At 42.0% G+C, this 21,092-nt stretch overlaps 1 protein-coding gene across 1 annotated transcript in view; it reads left to right on the plus strand.

Annotated features, from left to right (window-relative positions):
• LOC135597222 (zinc finger protein BRUTUS-like) overlaps positions 1–19,392 on the plus strand; it is a 32,509-nt gene extending 13,117 nt beyond the window's left edge. The window contains exons 3-14 of the mRNA XM_065089888.1: positions 9,815–10,009; positions 10,120–10,475; positions 10,839–11,067; positions 11,146–11,314; positions 11,410–12,663; positions 12,790–12,961; positions 13,037–13,258; positions 15,340–15,477; positions 16,254–16,488; positions 16,612–16,671; positions 18,773–18,844; positions 18,910–19,392. Of these exons, the coding sequence (XP_064945960.1) occupies positions 9,815–10,009; positions 10,120–10,475; positions 10,839–11,067; positions 11,146–11,314; positions 11,410–12,663; positions 12,790–12,961; positions 13,037–13,258; positions 15,340–15,477; positions 16,254–16,488; positions 16,612–16,671; positions 18,773–18,844; positions 18,910–19,038 (3,231 nt within the window). The 3' untranslated portion in view covers positions 19,039–19,392. The remainder of the gene's footprint in view (positions 1–9,814; positions 10,010–10,119; positions 10,476–10,838; positions 11,068–11,145; positions 11,315–11,409; positions 12,664–12,789; positions 12,962–13,036; positions 13,259–15,339; positions 15,478–16,253; positions 16,489–16,611; positions 16,672–18,772; positions 18,845–18,909) is intronic.
• The last annotated feature ends 1,700 nt before the right edge of the window (positions 19,393–21,092 follow it).

A 21,092-nucleotide genomic window follows, 5' to 3' on the forward strand; every position in this document is an offset into this window, starting at 1 on the left:
GGACTTCTACTCAAGGCTCCTATTCCTTTACAACTCCTAATTCATCTCTAAGAAACAACCTCCTAACCCTAGTCGGCCTCTTCACCTCTTTAATAGGGGTCGACTTAGGTAGGTTTTACATGAATGTCCCTCTCAATTAGGACTCTCCTAGCTAGAGTCCTAACACATCTGTATGGACTTCGAAGGGCTCCCCGTAGTCCGGCAATTTGAGCACCTGTTTTTCCAACACAACAGCTTTCAGATCTTGGAATGCAGCTTCACATTTATCAGACCACCTCCAAGGCTGCTCCTTCAGCAACTCCGTCAGTGGAGTTTCACGCTTCGAATACCCCGTTATGAAGCATTAATAGTAGTTGACGAAACCAAGGAAGGATCTCAGCTTTGGCACCTTCTTTGGAGTTTGTCATTTCGCAATAGCTTGCACCTTTAATTTGTCCATCCGAACGCAGCCATCACCGATTCGATGCCCTAAGAATAAGATCTCCGTTTGAGCAAAGTAGCACTTCTCCCTTTTCATGAACAAAGTGTTCTCCCTGAGAACCTTGTAAATTGTTCAAAGGTGCTCGACATGCTCCTCGAGCGTTTGGCTGTAGACGATGATATCGTTCAAGTAGACGACCACAAACTTATCCAAATACTCCTTGAATAGTTAGTTCATTAGAGTGCAGAACGTGGCCAGAGCGTTGGTTAAGCCGAAAGGCATCATCACTAAGAACTCAAACGCTCCATACCTGGTCACACAGGTAGTCTTCGCTTCGTTGCCTTCAGCAATGCGCACCTGCTAGTACCCTGACCGGATGTCAAGTTTGGAGAAATACTTGGCTTTGCCCAATTGGTCGAACAAGTCCGCGACGAGTGGGATGGGATACTTGTTCTTCATCGTCACTTTGTTGAGGGCTCGATAATCGACGCATAGTCGGAGGCTCCCATCTTGTTTCTTTTAGAATAGAACTGGAGCTCCGAAGGGTGCTTTAGAATTGCGGATGAGACCACCGCTTAGCAGTTCACCTAATTGCTTTTGGAGCTCTGCCAACTCTAGAGGGGGCATGCGGTAGGGTGGTTTCATTGGAGGCTTCACTCCTGGCTCCAACTCGATATGATGATCTACGCCTCTACGTTGCGGTAGAGTCTTCGACAACTCGGGTGGCATAACGTTTATGAACTCCTTCAGAACGTTCGCCACCACAGCAGGTTTATGAATGACCTTCTCGTCGAGTGGCTCTAGTTTCATAGCAGTCACGAATGTTAATTCACCTTTTCGTACCCCTTTCATCAGTTGTACTGTCGATATCTATTGGGGTCCTTGGTTCCTCTCCGAGAGACGGGAACCACACAGGGGTCGTCACCTCCCATTATACATAGGGAGTTTAGGAACGACATTGGCACCAACTTTGTTGCCTGTATGAACTCCATTCCAAGAATCACTTGGAAGTCTTCCAATGGCATCGCCATCATGTTCGTGCTCCCGCTTCATGTTTCGATCTTGATGGGGACTCCCTTTGCCAACTCGGAGACCCGCTTGGCCTCTGAGTTCACGACCTTCATCCGGCTTGGGTTCTTCTCCAAGATTAGCCCAAGTCGCTTTGCTTCTCGATCGATAATAAAGTTATGGGTTGCACCCGTGTCCACCATTGCACGGGTTGTTTGGCCATTGAGCTTAATGTCTACATACATCTCGCTACTCCCTGCTTTCAATGGCTTTGCTTTGATGTTCTTCCCCACTTGACCTCGCAATGCATTTAACAAACGCATTGCTCTCATTCGGGGACCTTGCGACTCTTTATCGTCGTTGTTAGATTCTGAACTGCTTGAATTGAGGGCGACGACTTTGCCCTTGTCTGATTTGGGGGGATGGATGGAAGTTGTTAAAGCATTGAGTGCTTATTTCTATAGGCACTCCCTCACCATGTGCGGCTCTCCGCGCAAGAAGCATCCGTCAGGTTTCGAGGCCTTGCCTTTTGAGCTTGGCCCTTTGTGGGAACTCTTCTTCCTTTGTTCGCCTCCGGGCTCCTTCCCTCGAGAATATTTTGGAGGGCAATTTCCTGAAGATTGTTTCCTTTTTCCTGGGTCCTCAAAGGAAACAAAGTCGGTGAGCCTTTCTGCGGCAGCAATTGCCCTGATCACATCGGTGACATTCCTTCGATGTAGTTTTTATTGAGCCCATGACTTCAAACCATCGAGGAAGCTGAATAGCTTATCTTTTTCGGACATGTCTTGTATGTCCAGCATTAGTGCAGAAAATTGCTTCATGTAGTTTCAAATGAAAGTACTTTGGCATAGTTATCTTAGTTTCCTCCTTGCGACGAACTCGGTGTTCTCAGGTAGAAACTGAGTTCTCAACTCTCGCTTTAAGTCCTCCCATGTGTCCACCCGACACCGACCTTGTTGGATCTCCTCCCAACGGGTTCGCCACCAAAGTTTTGCATCCCCATTTCAAATACATGGTTGCCATCAAAACTTTAGTTTCTTCAGAATCAGGCCTCATAGCTCGAAAGTATTGTTCCATGTCGAACAAGGAATTCTCGAGCTCTTTAGCATCTCTGGCACCCCCATAACAATGTGGCTCAGGTGCCCTAAAGTTTTGTGGCGGCGCAACGCGAGTGTTGCTCCCTCCCGCATTTAGTGCCCTTGTGAGCATTGTCGCTTTGGAAGTGAGTTCCGCCACGACTTCGTGCAGATGTTGCACGGAGTCTTTGGTGTCGTCCGACAGTCGATCGACTAGGGCCTCCACCTTGTCGATTCGGGATTCAGCTTCTTCTTATGAGCTCTCTACCCCAAGAAGCCTTCTTTGGCTATGGTAAAGTTCCTCCAAGCTCGCTTCAAGAACATCCAGGCGGGTTTCCGCCGTTGTGAACCTCTCCTTATGGCTTTTTTTCTCGGTTGGTGCTCCAGATTGTGCCTCCTCCGCTCGCGGAGAGTAGCCAACTTCTCGCTCATCATATTCGCTGCCATGCTACTCTTGAGCAGCTCCAACAACATGAGAGCGAGTTTGCACTTGCAGCCCACCTGCGGCTGCTTGGGGCAAGGGTCCGGCTTGCCCCGTCTTGCTCGATTTGCCACGATGCTTTGCCATGGCGAGATTGCGAAGTTTCTTCGCTGCTTGCTCGAATTGCTTGCCCGCTCTGATACCATAATGTCATGGACTTAGCTGGAATTGCCTAAGACGTGAGGCACCATTGCGGCCAAGTTGCAAACTTTTCTTGAGTTGCCTAAGTCGCGAAGCACCCTTGCGCTAACTTCTTGGACTTAGCTGGGATTGCCTAAGTCGTGACGTGCCCTTGCGTTATACGTCCGCAAAGGGTCAGCTAGTTTGTAACCTCACTCTAGTCCCAAAGGACCTGTAAAAGAGAAAGTTGATTAGTTCGAAGAACGAGCGACAGACAAGTCTCGATGTCTCGTGGAAAGGGGAAGCTTTACAAGCAATTCAGCAAGCACCTTGAGTGCAAGAGAGAAAAGAGAGGAAGGAGAAAACAAGGACTTTAGAAGGTAGAACGAACAGTTGCAAGTCCATAAACAACTGCTCACCTAGTGCCGGGCGTGAAGGCAAGTTCTCATCAAGTTAACGTGCGAACTTGTGAAGATTTTTTAATGCCCGACAATATACCGAAGCCCCATCCAGCCCTGTGCCACCCGGGGGGTTCCAGGGTGCTGCAGGGGTCTGCAGAAAACAGCTCGCGACACGCGAAAACAAAGCCATTTTGGGGTTTTTTGGCCTTGCGCGGTGAGCAGTCGCACTGTAGCACTGCAACCTGTTCGAATTTGCATTTTTACAAGTAAAAGCACACAAAACAAAGGCAAAACAGGTTGCCATGTCTCTGTACAAGCATGCAAAAGCGATGAACTATCACCGACTTAGCTAAAATTGCCTAAGTCGTGAGGCACCCTTGTGGCGAAGACGCGAACTTAGCTTGAGTTGCCTAAGTCGCGACGCACCCTTGTGCCAACTTCTCGAACTTAGCTGGGATTGCCTAAGTCATGAGGCGCCCTTGCGACATATGCGTCCGTAAAGTTTCAGCCTAGTTGCAACCTCGTACAGGTCCCGAAGGACCTGTAAAACAGAAAGTTGATTAGATTGAAAACGAGCGACGGACAAGTCCCGGCGTCTCGCGAAGAGGGAAGCTTTACAAGCAATTCAGCAAGCACCTTGAGTGTACAAGAGAAAAGAGAGAAAGGAGGAAAACAAGGACTTTGGAAGGTTAAACGAACAGTTGCAAGTCCACAAACAGCTGCTCACCGGGTGCCAGGCGCGAAGGCAAGTTCTCGTCAAGAAAACGTGTGAACTTGTGAAGAATGATCAACGTCCGACAATATACCGAAGCCCCATCCAGCCTTGTGCCACCCGGTGGGTTCTAGGGTGCTGAGATGGCTGATGTTTTGAGCACTGCAGCGGGCTGCAGAAAACAGCCCGCTGTCACGGACAAACTTCTAAACAAGATGTTTGATGTAATGTTTATGTATGTCTGTGTCTTTTGGTATGTTCATGCCTTGTACAGCATGTAGAGGGACGACCGAAGGCTTAATGGTCTCATTTTAGTTAGGTTAGTGGCCTCTTTAAGCTTGTAAATAAAGGTTGTGTCATGTGGACACGTGTGAGAGATTTTCGGTCTGTAATGGACCATTTTACCCTTTGTTGTGCAACTGTTCAGAGCTTGTAAAGTCTGTTTGTAATTTGCATTGTCTATGAAGTGTTTTTCGGAGATGTTTGCTTGTGGATCCCGATTGAGGCGTTCTCTTTAACCCGTTCTCTCTTTTGTTGGTCCTAAGGGACAATGAGAGGCTTCGGGGAGGCTGGCATTTGCGGACGGACACGCAAGGGTGCCGTACGACTTAGGCAAAACCAGCTAAGTCCGTGACAGATGGTATCAGAGCGGGACAAGCACTCATAGAAACACTTAGCATGCAAACGTGGGAGACCTAGCGGGGCTACGTTGAGGGCAGTCAGCACACGCGCGACCGTTTGGGGGAAAACGAGCATGGAGATGTAGGGAAAAGGAGTCGCTCAGAGGAGCGGGCATCTGACATTGGCATTCAGAGGAATGACCAACCCTTCGCGCAAGAGGCACCACGAGAACAGACAAGCTTGGAAGAATGAGGAGCGCACAAAGGTTGGGATGGCTGAGTTTGAGCTATGACTCAACGTTGACAACCATACTTGATGGAGCTTAAGGCAAGCGAGGCGCTTGGTAAAGGGTGAGACCATGCAAGGTGGAATGAGTTGCTCAACGACCAAAAGAGTTATGCAAAGCTCACAGAGGTGAGGGGAATTGCTAGCTCGAAGAATTTGGTACTCATACATGGGCTTGTATGCGGACGATGGAATGTTCGTGGCCATCCCAAGGCGACCGAAACTCGGTGCCATGGAGCATTGAAACTTTTTCTTCGGCATGTGAAGGATACGTCCGTGGGAGGCTGAAGTGTGCAACGAGTTCAGCATGTTGCTAGGCCTTGAGTGGTGCAGCGGGGGCTGTATTGACGTGGAGTCACAATCTAGCAAGTGCGTTTGTAGGAGGCAGAACAATGCACAGTTTGTTCAGCAGATCGGAGTAGTCCAAGGGGATGGTGGTCTCCGAAATGAAGAGAGATGTTGCTCAAACGGGACAGTTATCCAGGAGGGATAAGTCTCGGCTCTCCAGATGAAGGAATATGTGGGACGGACCTCACAAGTTGAGAAGGAGTACCTCAACAAACAACAACTCCACGAAGCTCAATGGACTGAGCAAGCGGCGAGGAGTTGTTGCATGATCTCGTTCGAGAGAATGCATTGGTGGATGCATTGCGAGATCAAGTGGGGGAGCGACCCAAAGGGGGAGCGACCCAAAGCAAATCAAATGAAGACACACTTGGAGTCGATATGGAGATCAGACTCAAGGGAGGGCTGACCCGTGGAATGGTGGGCGCGAGGGCCACCATCGACTCAATGCAAAAACGAGGAGCGGAGCAACTTGGGTGTAACTTGGCGAAGTACCCAAGCCGCATGAAGGGAGCCAGCATAGAAGTTGAAACATGGAGCGGAGGCACAGTGCTTTCCTTAGACAGAGGTCAAGGACATGAACTCTTGCAGAGGCAAGAGTAGAATCATGTTGTTCCATGGGTCCTTCATTCTGACGGAGTGGACTCATCTTGCATGGTGCCAAAGACGAAAGGAGCTTCTGGGCACATGCACCTTATCTCGGAGAAGCATTTGATGGAGGAACTAAGGCGACTCAATTTGCGGAGACGAAATTGGGTTCAGAAGGCCTTAGCACGGGGCAAGAGGACTTAGAGGTGGGTACTCTTGAAGAATATGCCACAGTGTTGCCATTCAAGTTGCCATGAAGGAAGCGGTGCGCAGCGGAGATTGTGCTGGTAGGGGCAGAGGCCCAGGATCCAGACAATGGTGCACAAATTACAGTGAAGTCGATGGACTTCGGGAGCTACTAGGCGACGGACTATTCTAGAGCGGTGCTTTATCTAGGTGTGACCCAAGAGTGGGTGAATGAAGGTCGATTGCCAAAGGAGCGAACAAAATCGAAGGTAGAAGAGACCCTGTGATGTATTGGCAGAGGCCACACATGGAGGGTTCACAATTCGAGTTCATCCCACAAGGATCAGAATGCAATAGAGATGTCACCAGGAGTCGACATGGTGCAGCGGATCGTGGTGTAATAGTTGGTGGCAAATGCGATACACACGATCTAGTCCCGTGAGGGACTAGATCATATGGAGGTATGATCGGGAGCTACTGGAAGCTCCACTTCGGTGAACAACACGACGGCAAGAAGGGCTATGGATTCAAGGAGTGAAGGCCATGGTACCGCAGAGGCGGGTCTTCCGTGCGTGCATCGAATTTTGTATCGGATGAAAGCCTTGGTCATCAGCATATGGGGGGTTGTGTTCCACCAAGGGAAAAGTTCGAATGCAAGTACCAGTGAGTCCCATGGGAGGGACTTGATCATGCAGAGGTATGATTAAAGCAGCTGGAGAGTTGGACTGCTCCAGAGCTCATATTCGCTTAAGGGAGCCCGGCAAGTCAGAGGACTAGGTCGAGTAAGCGAACGTTGCTACTAAGGAAGCTAAGGAGAACAGAATCGGTGCAAACCCTACAACGTGATGGCAGAGGCCATGCATGGGAGTTGTAGTCTGTCTTTCCATCGACCAAACAGACTGCTTGGAGAACACAGAGGTGTTGAAGCAGGGGGTCGAAAGGGGCGAGGAAGCGACGACGAGTCCAGAGGGACTTAGCTTCCCAAAATCAAGCATCAGTTAGAATGGAGGTGGACTCGGAGGAGTGCCACAGAGGCATATCTACTGATTGTGAAGAAAAGGGATGCAGATGCGAGGCGACGGATAGTAGTGCCATGGGCATGGCAGCGCCATGGTACCGCAGAGGCGGGACTTCCGTGAAAGTCATTGATCCCTTGCTCTCATGGAGGGAGAGCGCTTGGTCGTGAAAGGGGCCGAGGAGGTAGAGCATGCAAAGGCAATCTCCAAGTACTGAGACAAGGCTGAAGGGCAGAGGCCGAGGAACTTCGTAAGACTGGTGTCAATGAGCTTATCATCAAGATAGCCGAAAGTGAAGGACTTCGGGTCATGCAAGAGTGCATAACTAAGGAACGAAGCAGGCAGTACGCGGTGCTGTACCTTTGCTACTCAGTGGAGTAGGCGACAGGGTTGATGGAGAAGACGGTACAATCCCAGAAGTTCGATGACATTGAGAAGGTGAATCACAGTAACTAACTCAACGCAAGGAGTGCAAACACTTCAAGTGCTTCAGAAGTGTGAGCAAAGAGCAGGAGCTAGTAACCAGCTCGATGCATGGAGTACAACCTCGAGGAGGCGGGCAAAGTCAAGTAACCTTTGCCTTCTCAACCCTTAAGAGAATGGGCGAAACCGAGTACCCCAATTCTCTTATCTATCCAGCAAAGGAGCTCTGCACAAGTTCAAAGACCCTTCGAAGATAATGGAAGACAATAGTTGTCAAATCCTCACCAACGGTGATCAGTGCTACTGAGAGTAGATTGTCCGTTTCATTTCCCAACGAAATGCCAATCGAAAGCGGAAGTGATGCGAACCTATTTGGATGTGACAACTAAGCGAAAGAAGAGTCAATGAGCAAATGTTGTGGAGGAAGGATCCAAAACTTCAGAAGTTTGCGAGACGATGCTCGTTAAAGCTCTAACAAGCATCCACCCAGTTCAAGCAGCATGAGGCATTTGAGAGACTAGCGTAGTAAGAATGGTCTTTTCCTTCATTTGAAGGATCCGCATGAACCAACAGGGATCAATACAACTCAGCCAACCCCATACTAGAGTCAGAGTCATTAGCGAGTTGAAGCAGCATGGCGGATCAAAGGTTCGACTACTCAAAAAACAACAGCGGAGAGTAGCTGGGAGCCAAGAGGCGCATTGTAGCTGGAGCAGAAGATTGAAGACTCAGCAAAGGTGAGGAGTTGCAGTGTCGACAAAGGCTTCAACGAGGACGTCGAAGGAATAAGCAGGGGAGAATGTCACGGACAAACTTCTAAACAAGATGTTTGATGTAATGCTTATATATGTCCGTGTCTTTTGGTATGTTCATGCCTTGTACAGCATGTAGAGGGACGACCGAAGGCTTAATAGTCCTATTTTAGTTAGGTTGGTGGCCTCTTTAGGCTTGTAAATAAAGGTTGTGTCATGTGGACACGTGTGAGAGATTTTCGGTCTGTAATGGACCATTTTACCCTTTGTTGTGCAACTGTTCAGAGCTTGTAAAGTATGTTTGTAATTTGCATTGTCTATGAAGTGTTTTTCGGAGATGTTTGCTTATGGATCCCGATTAAGGCGTTCTCTCTAACCCGTTCTCTCTTTTATTGGTCCTAAGGGACAATGGGAGGCTTCGGGGAGGCTGACCTTTGCGGATGGACACGCAAGGATGCCGCATGACTTAGGCAAAACCAGCTAAGTTCGTGACACCGCGGTACGCGAAAACGGAGCCATTTTAGGGCTTTTTGGCCCGGCGCGGTGAGCGGTCGCACTGCAGCACTGCAACCTGTTCGAACATGTATTTTTATAAACAAAACACACAAAATCAAGGCAAAACAGGCTGCCATGTCTCTGTTCAAGCATGCAAAAGCGACGAACGGTTCGTTGAACGAAGTTGTTGCGAGTGCGCGACGACCGTTCGTGACAGTGTGTCATCTCTTTATTTGGATTCTAGAGGCCAGTATAATTCAAATGTTGAGAAATATATAATATAAAATGCTTAGTTAGTTTTATATGGTCTGGGACAACAGATGCAGGAAAAGATTATAAAGAATTAACTATGGATAGTAAGGATGCAGGACAACAGTGTTTGCCTGATTAGTAAATTTTACACTATGCAGTCAAGCATTCCCTTTGAAATCTCTTTAGTGTCATCTTTGCTTAGTCCTCATTGACAATCTCATTTACATAATCTTAGTCTTGTCTTTGTTGCATTCAACTATAAAAAAATGAATTTGTGAGTTGAATTATACAAAAAAGTCCAAATCTACCATTATTTCTGGACCTAGGAGTCCAATTTGCTTTCTTCATAGAAAGAAACCAAAAAAGTTGCCTGCTTTTAGTAGTGTTTTGGTAAAAACCTCTTACAGATCAAGGTAGAAGCCAAGTTTTGACTACTGTTGTTGGATGGTGGTTCTGATTTGTCACTTAAGCTGATTCGGTAGTGAGATATTTCATGGATTTGTCTTACCAACAAATTGTTAGTAAATGTCTACATAAAATTGCAACATTTTTGTGCTCTTTCTTCAAATCCCATTACGACATGATATTTTCTGCTAAATGTAAGCTGTGGCTAATAGTTGATGGTCGTACAGGTCTTCCCCTTGCTTATAGACAAGTATTCATTTAAAGAACAGGCTGATCTGGTCTGGGAGTTTTTGTGTAGCATCCCTGTGGATATGATGATGAAGTTCCTTCCCTGGCTTTCATTTTCTATTTCGTCCGATGAACACCAGGATATGATCAACTGTTTAAGCAAGATATTACCAAAGGAAAAGCTTCTTAAGCAGGTAATGTTTCTCTTCATGCAGGATTCCTTTGTCTTTAAATCAAGATTCATTCAACTAAAGCTTCTTTTATATTATATTTATATATATATATATATTATTTGTAATTACAGGTCATATTCACTTGGATAGAAGACAAAGGTATGGCCAACATTGGACAAAGTCATGTTGATGATTTTCTATCACAGAGTTCTGCACCTGGCAGGTCTATTGTTCACACTGAGAAGTATGCCTGTGTTTCTGATCTTTCCATGACTGGGAAGAGAAAACACAAAGAATCGGACAGCGAAGGTTTTGATCTTGGGTTGTATCCAATAGATGAGATATTGCATTGGCATAATGCTATTAGAAAAGAATTGAATGATATAGCAGAAAGTGCAAGAAAAATACAACTTTCTGGAGATTTTTTGGATTTGACTGCCTTTAACACAAGGCTTCAATTCATTGCCGATATATGCATCTTTCATAGGTAAGAAAATTCTTTTAAGACTTTTTGTTGAATAGTAGCAGAGAAAATTCATTTGAATTTTGGTTAAGACCTGTTGCTTGGATTTTAATTAGCTGCCTGAGCATTTTTGATATAGTTATAGAACAAAATTTAAACATTAACCATTCCAAGGAAGCGGACTGTGATTTATAGAAAGTCTGAATATATCATAATTTTCATATAACAAGTTGGATCAATGCTTTCACAATAAGAACAGGAACTGCATTTGAGATGATGAGTTACAACATGAGACAACAGTGATCTAGGAATTCTACATACGTTTACCGTGATTCTTTGACTTAGTGCCTTGTATCTATTGACGAGTAGTCATTTTTGCACATGCAGTTATGCTGAGGACCAGGTAATATTTCCGGCAGTATTGGATGGAACGGAATCCCTTTTGCAGGAGCATGCAAATGAAAAAATTCAGTTCAACAAGTTTAGGTGCTTAATTGAAGAAATCCAGAGTGCAGCGGCCACTTCTACTTCTGTAGAATTCTATTCTGAGTTGCAGTCACATGCTGATCAAATAATGGATACTATTCAGAAACATTTCCAAAGTGAGGAAGCTGAGGTAGGCTGATACTGACAACATGAACATTGTGGTTGTCTTTTATGAGTGTCTGAGAATATGTATTATTGTTCTCTTTAGGTTCTTCCTCTTGTCAGGATGCATTTTTCTCCTGAGAAGCAGCGGAAGCTGCTTTTTAGAGGTTTGTGTGTTATGCCCTTGAAATTGTTAGAGCGTGTTCTGCCATGGTTTGTTGCAAACTTAAGCGATAAGGAGGCAAATTCATTTCTCCAGAATATGCATCTAGCAGGTTGGGTTATTCTCGTGTGTATCTGTACTCGTACTTTTTGCTGCATTTTACTGCACTCTTTGAAGGCCATATAAAATTTATGTTTTATGACACAGCCTCGCCATCTGAAGATGGACTTGTCACACTTTTCTCTGGTTGGGCATGCAAGGGTAGGAGCAATGCTATTACCAGTTCTGGCAAGTTCATATGCTTCACTTCAAAAGCATTCAGCTGCTTTCCTTTAGAAGACAATACTGAATCAGAAGAAGATTGCAGTAAAGATTTCTGTGCATATGCTAGTCTAGTTGGTTATAAGAAAGACATAGAAGTTCTGGAAGGTGAGAACATTGCTAGGCCTGTTAAACGAAGCAACTTCACAGAATCATATGGAAATTCTGGCAAGAATAATAGTCTAGAAAGTGATGAATTTGAAGGCATGTCAACTAGCCAAAAGCCCTGCTGTGTGCCAGGGCTAGCAGTCGCTAACAGTTACACTGGATTAAGCTCACCTGAGGCATCGAAGTCCTTGCTTTTCTCATATTACAATCCGTCTGTTCCTTACTTAAAATCCAGTCTCTTTATTTCAGAGATGGAATTGAATTCATATAGTAGAGAGACCACTTTGAGGCCAATCGACAACATATTTAAATTTCATAAGGCCATAAGCAAAGATGTGAAGTATTTGGATGATGAATCAGGAAACCTTATACCTTATGATGAAATCGTTCTTCGGCAGTTTAGTGGAAGATTTCGCTTATTGTGGGGTCTATATAGAGCTCATAGTAATGCTGAGGATGACATTGTTTTCCCGGCTTTAGAATCAAGAGAAACTCTTCATAACGTGAGTCATTCATACACCCTTGACCACAAACAGGAAGAAAAGCTATTTAACGATATTTCAGAAGTACTTGCTGAGCTTTCACAACTGCATGATAGCTTGGGAACAAAAAACAATAAAGATGTTGCAAGTGGAAGTAAGTCCTGCTCTTCTCTTCATGTAATTGATCGGACAAAAAAGTATAATGAGCTTGTGACCAAGCTTCAAGGAATGTGCAAATCTCTACGAGTTACTCTTGATAATCATGTCTTCAGAGAAGAGCTTGAATTATGGCCATTGTTTGACAAACATTTTTCAGTGGATGAGCAAGATAAGATTGTTGGACGAATAATAGGAACAACAGGTGCAGAGGTCCTCCAATCAATGTTACCATGGGTAACTTCTGCTCTCAGTCAAGAGGAACAGAATAAGATGATGGATACATGGAAGCAGGCAACCAAGAATACCATGTTTAATGATTGGCTAAATGAGTGGTGGAAGGACACTTCCTCATTTTCTACAGATGCAACAGGGAGTTCTAGTTTTCAGAAAGGTCTTTTATTTAATCATATCTTTTGCTATTTGTACTTTCTATGGTTCTTAATGTTGTGGAAATTATGCCCCTAGGCCTATGCTGATTTTGTCCCCATATAAATGATTTATTGTTGCATCCACTTAGGGGTTGATTACGAAGAAAGTATCGAGCAAAGTGACCAGATGTTCAAACCTGGTTGGAAAGATATATTTAGGATGAACCAGAATGAGCTGGAATCAGAGATACGAAAGGTTTCACGAGACTTGACGCTTGATCCACGAAGAAAGGCTTATCTTATACAAAACTTAATGACAAGGTTTGTGTTTTTTGAGCTACTTATCATGCTAATGTCGATACATTAAAGTCAGCAACTTCTGGTTGGACATTGCAGTCGTTGGATAGCTGCTCAGCAGAAACTACCTCAGGACAGAACTAAGGAAGCTTTGGATGGAGAAGATGTACCTGGATGCTCTCCATCCTTTCGGGATCCAGAGAAACAAATCTTTGGCTGCGAGCATTACAAGAGGAACTGCAAACTCCTCGCTGCATGTTGTAACAAGTTGTTCACGTGCAGATTTTGCCATGACAAAGTCAGTGATCATTCAATGGACAGGTATCATCTTTAATTATGCTAAAAAGATTTTTCCATGTATAATTTGTCATGAAACTGTGCTTGGCTCTAGTTCCATCATTCCATGTTAATTATTTGTTAATTTGTTTGTAGAAATTTATATAACCAAATTGATTTGCTAAAAATGTTGATACAATGGATTTTGTGCAAGCCTTCATTAAGGCTAAGTTCTTATGTACATTTTATTATTGCATGGAGCACCTAAGATTCCCCATAGAAAAATCACTTCTCAGTTCTCACACATCACGGTTCTCGAGAATCTCTCACCACGTCAGCCCCTCACACTGCCCATCACCGCCAGTCCATCGCTGCCTGTCGCCATCCTCATCCACGGTTACCTGGTACATCTTCTCCTTTCCTCCTTCAGCTCCTCCTCCACGTCGTCTTCTCCTCCTTACCTTCCTTTTTCTTCCTTCTTTCGTCTTCTTCTTCCTTCTACCTCTACCCTGCTCCCTCCCTCAAACCAGCAAATGGTACTGCAGTATATGCCGCCATACCATTTGATGGTACCAGCATGGAGTGGATCTGTATCGGTCCGACAATGGACCGGCCTATATTGGTCTAATACCCAAAATTGAATTCCTTGCATATCAATGTATGCCATACAATTTTGGTTCATGTTCACACATTAGCACTGTGCAACCCTTTGCCGTGCTTCTATATTTACTTGTATGATATATAATATGTTGTAGTCAGTACTTGGCAGCATGGCTAGTTCTATTTTTGAAAACATTGGCACCAATGATTTAAATCTCATTTTGATAACTGTTTCAATAATAACCTATTGAACTAGCAATACATTGGTTTGACCATCTGATTTCATTGAATAAAATAACAAATAAAACATAGAAGAATGATTTTGTTCCAATATCAAGCTATATGTTTCGATGCTGATACTTGTTGGAATGGTAAAAACTAGATGTATGATCGAAATTTGAAACCTTGTTTGGTCCTATCTCTATTGGCTGTTGGTTCATCTTCGCTCATGATGATTGTTACAATTGGATTGTATGTGGATCGAGGGTTGTGGTTTGTTCCATATAGGACATTGTCCACTTGGGCTCTCCAGCTTGCACCAATCAACATGTGGGCCACAAGGTTGTCTTTAGAAACTGTGCCCTATGCCAGAAGGTTGAAACTTGCTTAAGAGCCATATACATCCTTGACTTATTTTTTATGTGCGATCTTTAGACCCCTATGTATGCCATGCTAGATCATGTTTGACTTTTTAAGTGTGTGTAGCTGTTTGCAGTGGCTGATAAAACCTTTTGCTTTATGGTGTCCCAGGCATTTTTCAACTAGTAAAAGGGTGTGTGTGTGTATATACAAATGTATATGTATATATATGTTGTTAGGACTCTAGCTAGGAGAGTCCTAATTGAATTTTATTGAAAGGGGCATTCATGTAAAACCTACCTAGCCGACCCTTATTAAAGAGATGAAGAGGCCGGCTAGGGTTAGGGTTAGTTGGGAGGTTGTTTCTTAGAGTAGGAGTCTTATTAGGAGTTGGTTAGAAGTAGGAGTCTTGAGTAGGAGTCCTATTAGGAGTTGGGGTTTAGAAGCCTTACATGTATTCATCATCTTTTCATAAGTAATAGATGAATCTTTTTAGCAATCTTTGAGCAGCAACTTGGAGGAGGGAATCCCTATAGAGTTTCAAGAAGGCCGATCCCCTAAAGAGATCAACCCCAAGCTTAGAATCCGCTAGGAACATATATATGTATATGTATATGTATATGTATGTGAATTTATATATATATATGTATATATATATACATATATATGTATATATACATGTATACATACATATATATATATACATATACATGTATACATACATATATATAATTTATATACATGTATATATACATATATATGTGTGTGTGTATATATATGCAAGGATTTTTGTTGAAGTTTTCAAATGGTGGAATGCACATCCTGTTATGGTGTTGCTATTTGGAGGACTAACAGTTTTGGATTCCTTAGCTATAACCTTGACATTGCAATGTATTATAATGCCAAAATTTGGTTCTTTATTGATCATCCTTTTTTGTCCTTCGCAGAAAAGCAACAACTGAAATGATGTGTATGCGTTGTTTGAAAGTTCAACCAGTTGGCACATGTTGCAAGACACCTTCCTGTGATGGATTCTTGATGGCAAAGTACTATTGCAATATCTGCAAATTTTTTGATGATGAGAGGTTGATGCTCAATACTGTACTCTTAGTAGCATAATTTGGTATCAGGAAAAGTAAATGCCCCATATTTTATTTTTTCTTTACTATTCCTTGGTTGAATTTCTATAAGTTCTATTTGACTTCTTATGCCTATTGCTGAAGAATCATTTATTATTTTTTGCATCCATCTTGAGCATATAGACATTTTATCTATGCATATATAAAAAAATAATCTTTTAGGTGAATGTATTAATTCAGATACTAAACCACTGCATAGCAACATTTTGCTGTATGATTTGAACTTTAAAGTTCCTCAGAGAGAAACAGAAACGTCCTATACACAACTAAGGGATCAAATACTGATTTACTGGTCTGACCTAGGTCGGTACCAGACCAGACCATATAGGTTGCTAGTCAGCAATTGATTTTTATTATACCTAGTAGTACAGATCAGTACACTGCTTAATATACTGATATCATATGGGTCCAAATGGTCGCAGAAACCAGTATTAGACTGAGATTTAAATCCCTGTTGACTACTGTCTATTTCTGGCAGAAATTGATCTCTCTCTCTCTCTCTCTCTCTTTGCAGAACTATGTTTCCTAGATTGACTGTGTATTGATAAAATACCAATTTGTAGATGCTATTAAGTGACTTCTGCTAGAACAAACCTGAAACATGATGCTGGTACAATTTTGATCTTGCTGCAATAATTTCCTTCACAATTCTCAATGTGAAAACCCCAGCATCACTCGTCACCTATTAACATATAGCTAATGCTGTAATTTCTGTATTTCAGAAGCGTCTACCACTGCCCGTTTTGTAACCTGTGTCGTGTTGGAAAAGGGCTTGGCACAGATTTTTTTCATTGTATGACTTGCAATTGTTGCTTGGGAATGAAATTGAAGGAGCATGAATGCCGGGAGAAAGGTCTAGAGACAAACTGTCCGATTTGTTGTGATTTTTTATTTACATCAAGTGCAGCTGTAAGAGCTCTACCCTGTGGACATTTCATGCATTCAGCATGCTTCCAAGTATGTTCGTATTCCTGTCATTTTTTTCTTTTGAGGATTTTTATTAGCTATGTTGTTGTCTTGCATGTCTTTGATTCAGGAACTTGATTGATAACCAGCATTTTTCTCGTTATTTTTGTCTAGGCGTACACCTGCAGCCATTACACCTGTCCGATTTGTAGCAAATCCTTGGGAGACATGGCTGTAAGATAACATCATGTTTTCCATGATTGAGCAAAGTTCTATTGCATTTGCATTATAGGTCTTTTTGAGGGTTTCATTGTGAATTATAAGTATGTTCATGAAAAAAAGAAGAGTGAACTAAAAGCTGGATATGATCCTTTGATGATTCATAATGCCTTTAATTTCACATCACTGTAATAGAATTAATGGCGAATTTGGTTTCTGGTTGTGAGATGTGTGTGCATGAGCACAGCATGCATTTGAATCAACTTGTATGCATGCCATCATTGTTACCCTTTTTGTGTTGTCAGATGCTATAATAAAAATGATTTATTGTCAGATAGCATTAATTTCTTTCTTTTACAACATATAACATTCTCTAGAAGTTTCATTCTCTAATGTTTTTATTCAATTGTGAAGCTAAATTCATAGCTAATTCAGCTGGAGTTCTGGAATCTTTAAGTTATTTGTTGCATGTCAATATATGAGTCCTTATTTTAAATAAGATAATCGCCATGCCAGAGTAACACTATATTTTTGTCTGCTTCCAAGTAATCAAATGTTCTGCCCAATAAAAAAATGTGTGTTGACAATTAGATGGTAAGATGTGACAGTTAAGAATTCTATACATTGCTTCATTCTAACCTTGAATCCCTGACTTCAATGTAGACCCTGAAAATTTCCATGTAATTTTTCTATATGACCATTGAATCCTCCTAAATGCAAAAGTTCATCACTTACTAGCATTTTTCTAATGATAATTTCCACACTTTTCCAGAATTCCTATTTGATTTCATCATCTAAACTGGCACCTATAACATTATCAATTTCTCTAGCATTCTGTTACTGACTCATTCAGCCTTTCCAACATGAGTTGTGTAACTGATTCCATTTCAGATCAACCACAATCTTGAAAATTTGTCTTTTTACTGATCATCAAAATCCAACATTTTGCCAAGGGAATTACACCTATTCCCTGGTTCCTTGGGAATCTCTTGGGGGACTTTTTGTCTCTAGTTGATGCTCTTGAGGTTGTTAATCTCTCCCATATTCCTAGAGACCTCAATTTTGTAGCACATAAACTTGCTAGAGATCACACACATTTCCCTTCTTCTGGAATATTGCTAATTCTTTGGTAGCGCAATTTTATTCTGACGCTGTAATCTAATACTATGTTCTCTTTTCCTTTCAAAAAAAGAATCAATGACTAATCCCAAGTTGATTATAGCAGCCTGAATGAATATCATCTTATTTTCCATTGATCCTGGCTGATTCAATCATGGCCGATTTTTATTTGATTTCTAGTTGTTTGAAATAAACCCATCCTACAATTGGTTTGAACGATCTAGCTGATTTGAACCTGCCTTCATCCTAAATCCCACAAACAATCTTGGGTCCAATCAGGATCTGCAATTATTGCTGCAATATTTTCTACGACAATGCCCACCCTACTCCCGCAATTTTCTTCTTGTATATCAAGGTTTATATACTTTTAGTTTCTTAAATTTTCACCCATTTGATATGTAAGCATTTTATGCTTATCCTCTTTCTGATTGTTGTATCAACTAATTCTAACACACTTCCTAAAGGTGTTCTGATATTGTGATATTGCATCTTTACCTGCAGTATCAACTAGTTCAAAACAGTGCAAGAATGGTTGCTCATTTTTCACTGCATCTGAGTAACATTCTAATTGCTTCTTTGTTCTACAAAGCATGTGGTCTTAAATATGCTCTTCATCATTTCAAAGCCACAACTTAGCCCCAAATCATCTGGTAGATTGGTAGAGATTCACATTTCATATGTGATAAATCAAAATTTAGCTAAGCAAATAGGACATTCCTCTTCCATTTGGGGCCATTTGATGTAAAGGATTTAGTAGCATGCAACCATAGGCAGAGTTCTATCAGGTCATATGCGTAATAACTACATAAGGACACAGCTGAACCTCCTATTAGTTCTATCAGGTCATATGACATGAGGACACAGCTGAACCTCCTATTACAAGTGCTTAACATGACAGTTGAAACTACACAAATGTTTGCTAGGGCATGCTTGACGACATATTATTCTGCATTATTCTTCATTTATTCTAACTAGAAGTACTTGTGTACTTGTTCAGGTGTACTTTGGCATGCTTGATGCCTTGTTGGCTGCTGAACAACTTCCTGAAGAGTACCGGGATCGATGTCAGGTAACAAAAGACTATCTTTACTCGCCTTGCATGATACTAAACTAATTACTTTATGATAATTCCAGGATATCCTATGTAATGACTGTGGCAAAAAGGGCAAATCTCGCTTCCACTGGCTTTACCACAAATGTAATTCTTGTGGTTCATACAATACAAGGGTGATTAAGATTGACAGTTGCTCTACATCAAATTAATGAAGTAATCACTTGTTTATTCAATGTTTTGTTTTCGGTGTGTGTAAATATACAATTAGTAGCAATTTTTACATCTGTGCTGTAGTGCTCATAGTTCATAGCCTACCAATTTCGCAACAAACATAGAAAATCACAATTATTTGCATTAGTAAGTGCTTCCTTGCTTCCTATGGTTTGTACAAGGAAAATTTCTTTTCCCTGTAACCTCAAAAGACAGAACAGGTTGGATGTGCTTCGTTCCACTGTGTCAAGTTCGGTCAACAAAAAAGTTAAGCTAAATGTTGTTACTTATTTATGTTACGTTATGTTATCATTGCAAGTAGCAATCTCAGACATTTTCAATTCACAGTTTCATCTGGTAACTTTTGTAGCTAAGAACTTTCAATTTATTTTTGAATTCCTGCAATTATTATCTGGTATTTTGTATTCTCCTCTTTAGTTTGTGCTATGGAGAACTAGTGCCCTCTTGGTGTTGGTGTTCTAACTTTGTCATGAACGGTGGATGTTCCTCTGATTAAGCCCTTTGCAAGGCCGGAAAGCTGATGTTGAAAGAAAAAAAAATGATGTTGAAAGATTCAAAATTCCAAATAATACCTGGACTCAAGATTTCAAATAATACTTGTACACATTGATCAGCAGTCCTATCAAGAATTGATACTGGGCCATATAGATTAGTATGAGTCAATTATATTTTTATATTTGGTGATATTGAATGATACAGGTTGACATACCCAGTATATCAGTACCTTCGAAGCAGATGGAGATTTGAGAAAACCTTGCACAGATTATTTTATGTTTTATTCTCCTGGTGACATTTTATGCATGTAAGCTTTCATCTCTGTATATGCTTTACAATTGGCTTTTCACAAGAGAACTCCACAAGTAGTTGCAATGCCAGTAGGTGGTAAACAGATATGCAATGCATTTACTCCAGAGTTTACACAAGAATTCCTTGATGGTTTGCTGAAATTGATGTCTTCATTTGCCATATTCAATAAAATTAGTCTATGATTTTTATGTTCATGCAATAGAAAATGTAGGCAAAAGTTGTTTGTAGCACAAGACAAATGATTGGTGATTGATGAAAAAAATTGATCACACTTACAATTACTTCTATATTTTCCTGATGCATGGGTTGACACAACTTGAAGTCTTCATGTACCATTTTCAAGAAATATATTGCTTTTCTTCTCGTTTCTCTAAAATTATCGCTGTTTTATAGTTGCCAATTTATGTTTCTATTTTCTCCTCTTCCGCCTATTTTGAATTTTCTTGTTTCTATTAACTTGATATCACAATTACAATGCAGAACTCACCAAAACCCCATGTCACTGGCAATGCCGAAAGCTTGAGTCATATTTTGTCCTCTTTTCGTACACGGAGAAGAGTTAGCCCACTAGAGCTATCTAATCTGTTAACACCATCTCTCTCTTTCTCTCTCTCATCAGACATGCAGCTTTACGGAGGACTCAACCATGGGAGGGGATTCCATAGAGCTGCCATCAAGAAACAGTCGCCACCATCATAATCGTGATCATGATCATGATCAAGGAGGCATGCATGATGATGACCCAGAGGACTAGGGATGTTGTGGCAGGTTGTCCGGCGTTAGCACAGCATGAGTTCGTCATCAGCTGATGGCTCACCTCCCACAGTTCATCCTCGTGCCTTAACACAGTGCAGGGACTTCCATCATATGCTCATGTGATACCACCACTTGAGTTGGCATTACCACCATCTTAGGGTAATGTAGGAACATGTGTTTGGCCAGTAAGAATCCAAATCTAGCCCAAATTCAAGCTTAATATTGTAAGTTATCGTAGCAAGTGGCCTCTATCTTAACTTAATTCGGTTGAGAACAACTTCAATAAGATCTTGATATAACAACGACTCTTTCGATAAATCATCAAAACTTTTGGCATTCCATCAAATCTTCTGGTATATCATCCTATCTTCCGATATGATGTTTGATTTTTAGTATGTCAATTAATCTTCCAACTTAATGTCTAATTGCTTAATGATCTTTTAGACATAATGATCAAGTTTTTGGCTCG

Source organism: Musa acuminata, chromosome BXJ1-11 (genome assembly GCF_036884655.1).
Source record: "Musa acuminata AAA Group cultivar baxijiao chromosome BXJ1-11, Cavendish_Baxijiao_AAA, whole genome shotgun sequence".
NCBI classification, from domain to species: Eukaryota; Viridiplantae; Streptophyta; class Magnoliopsida; order Zingiberales; family Musaceae; genus Musa; species Musa acuminata.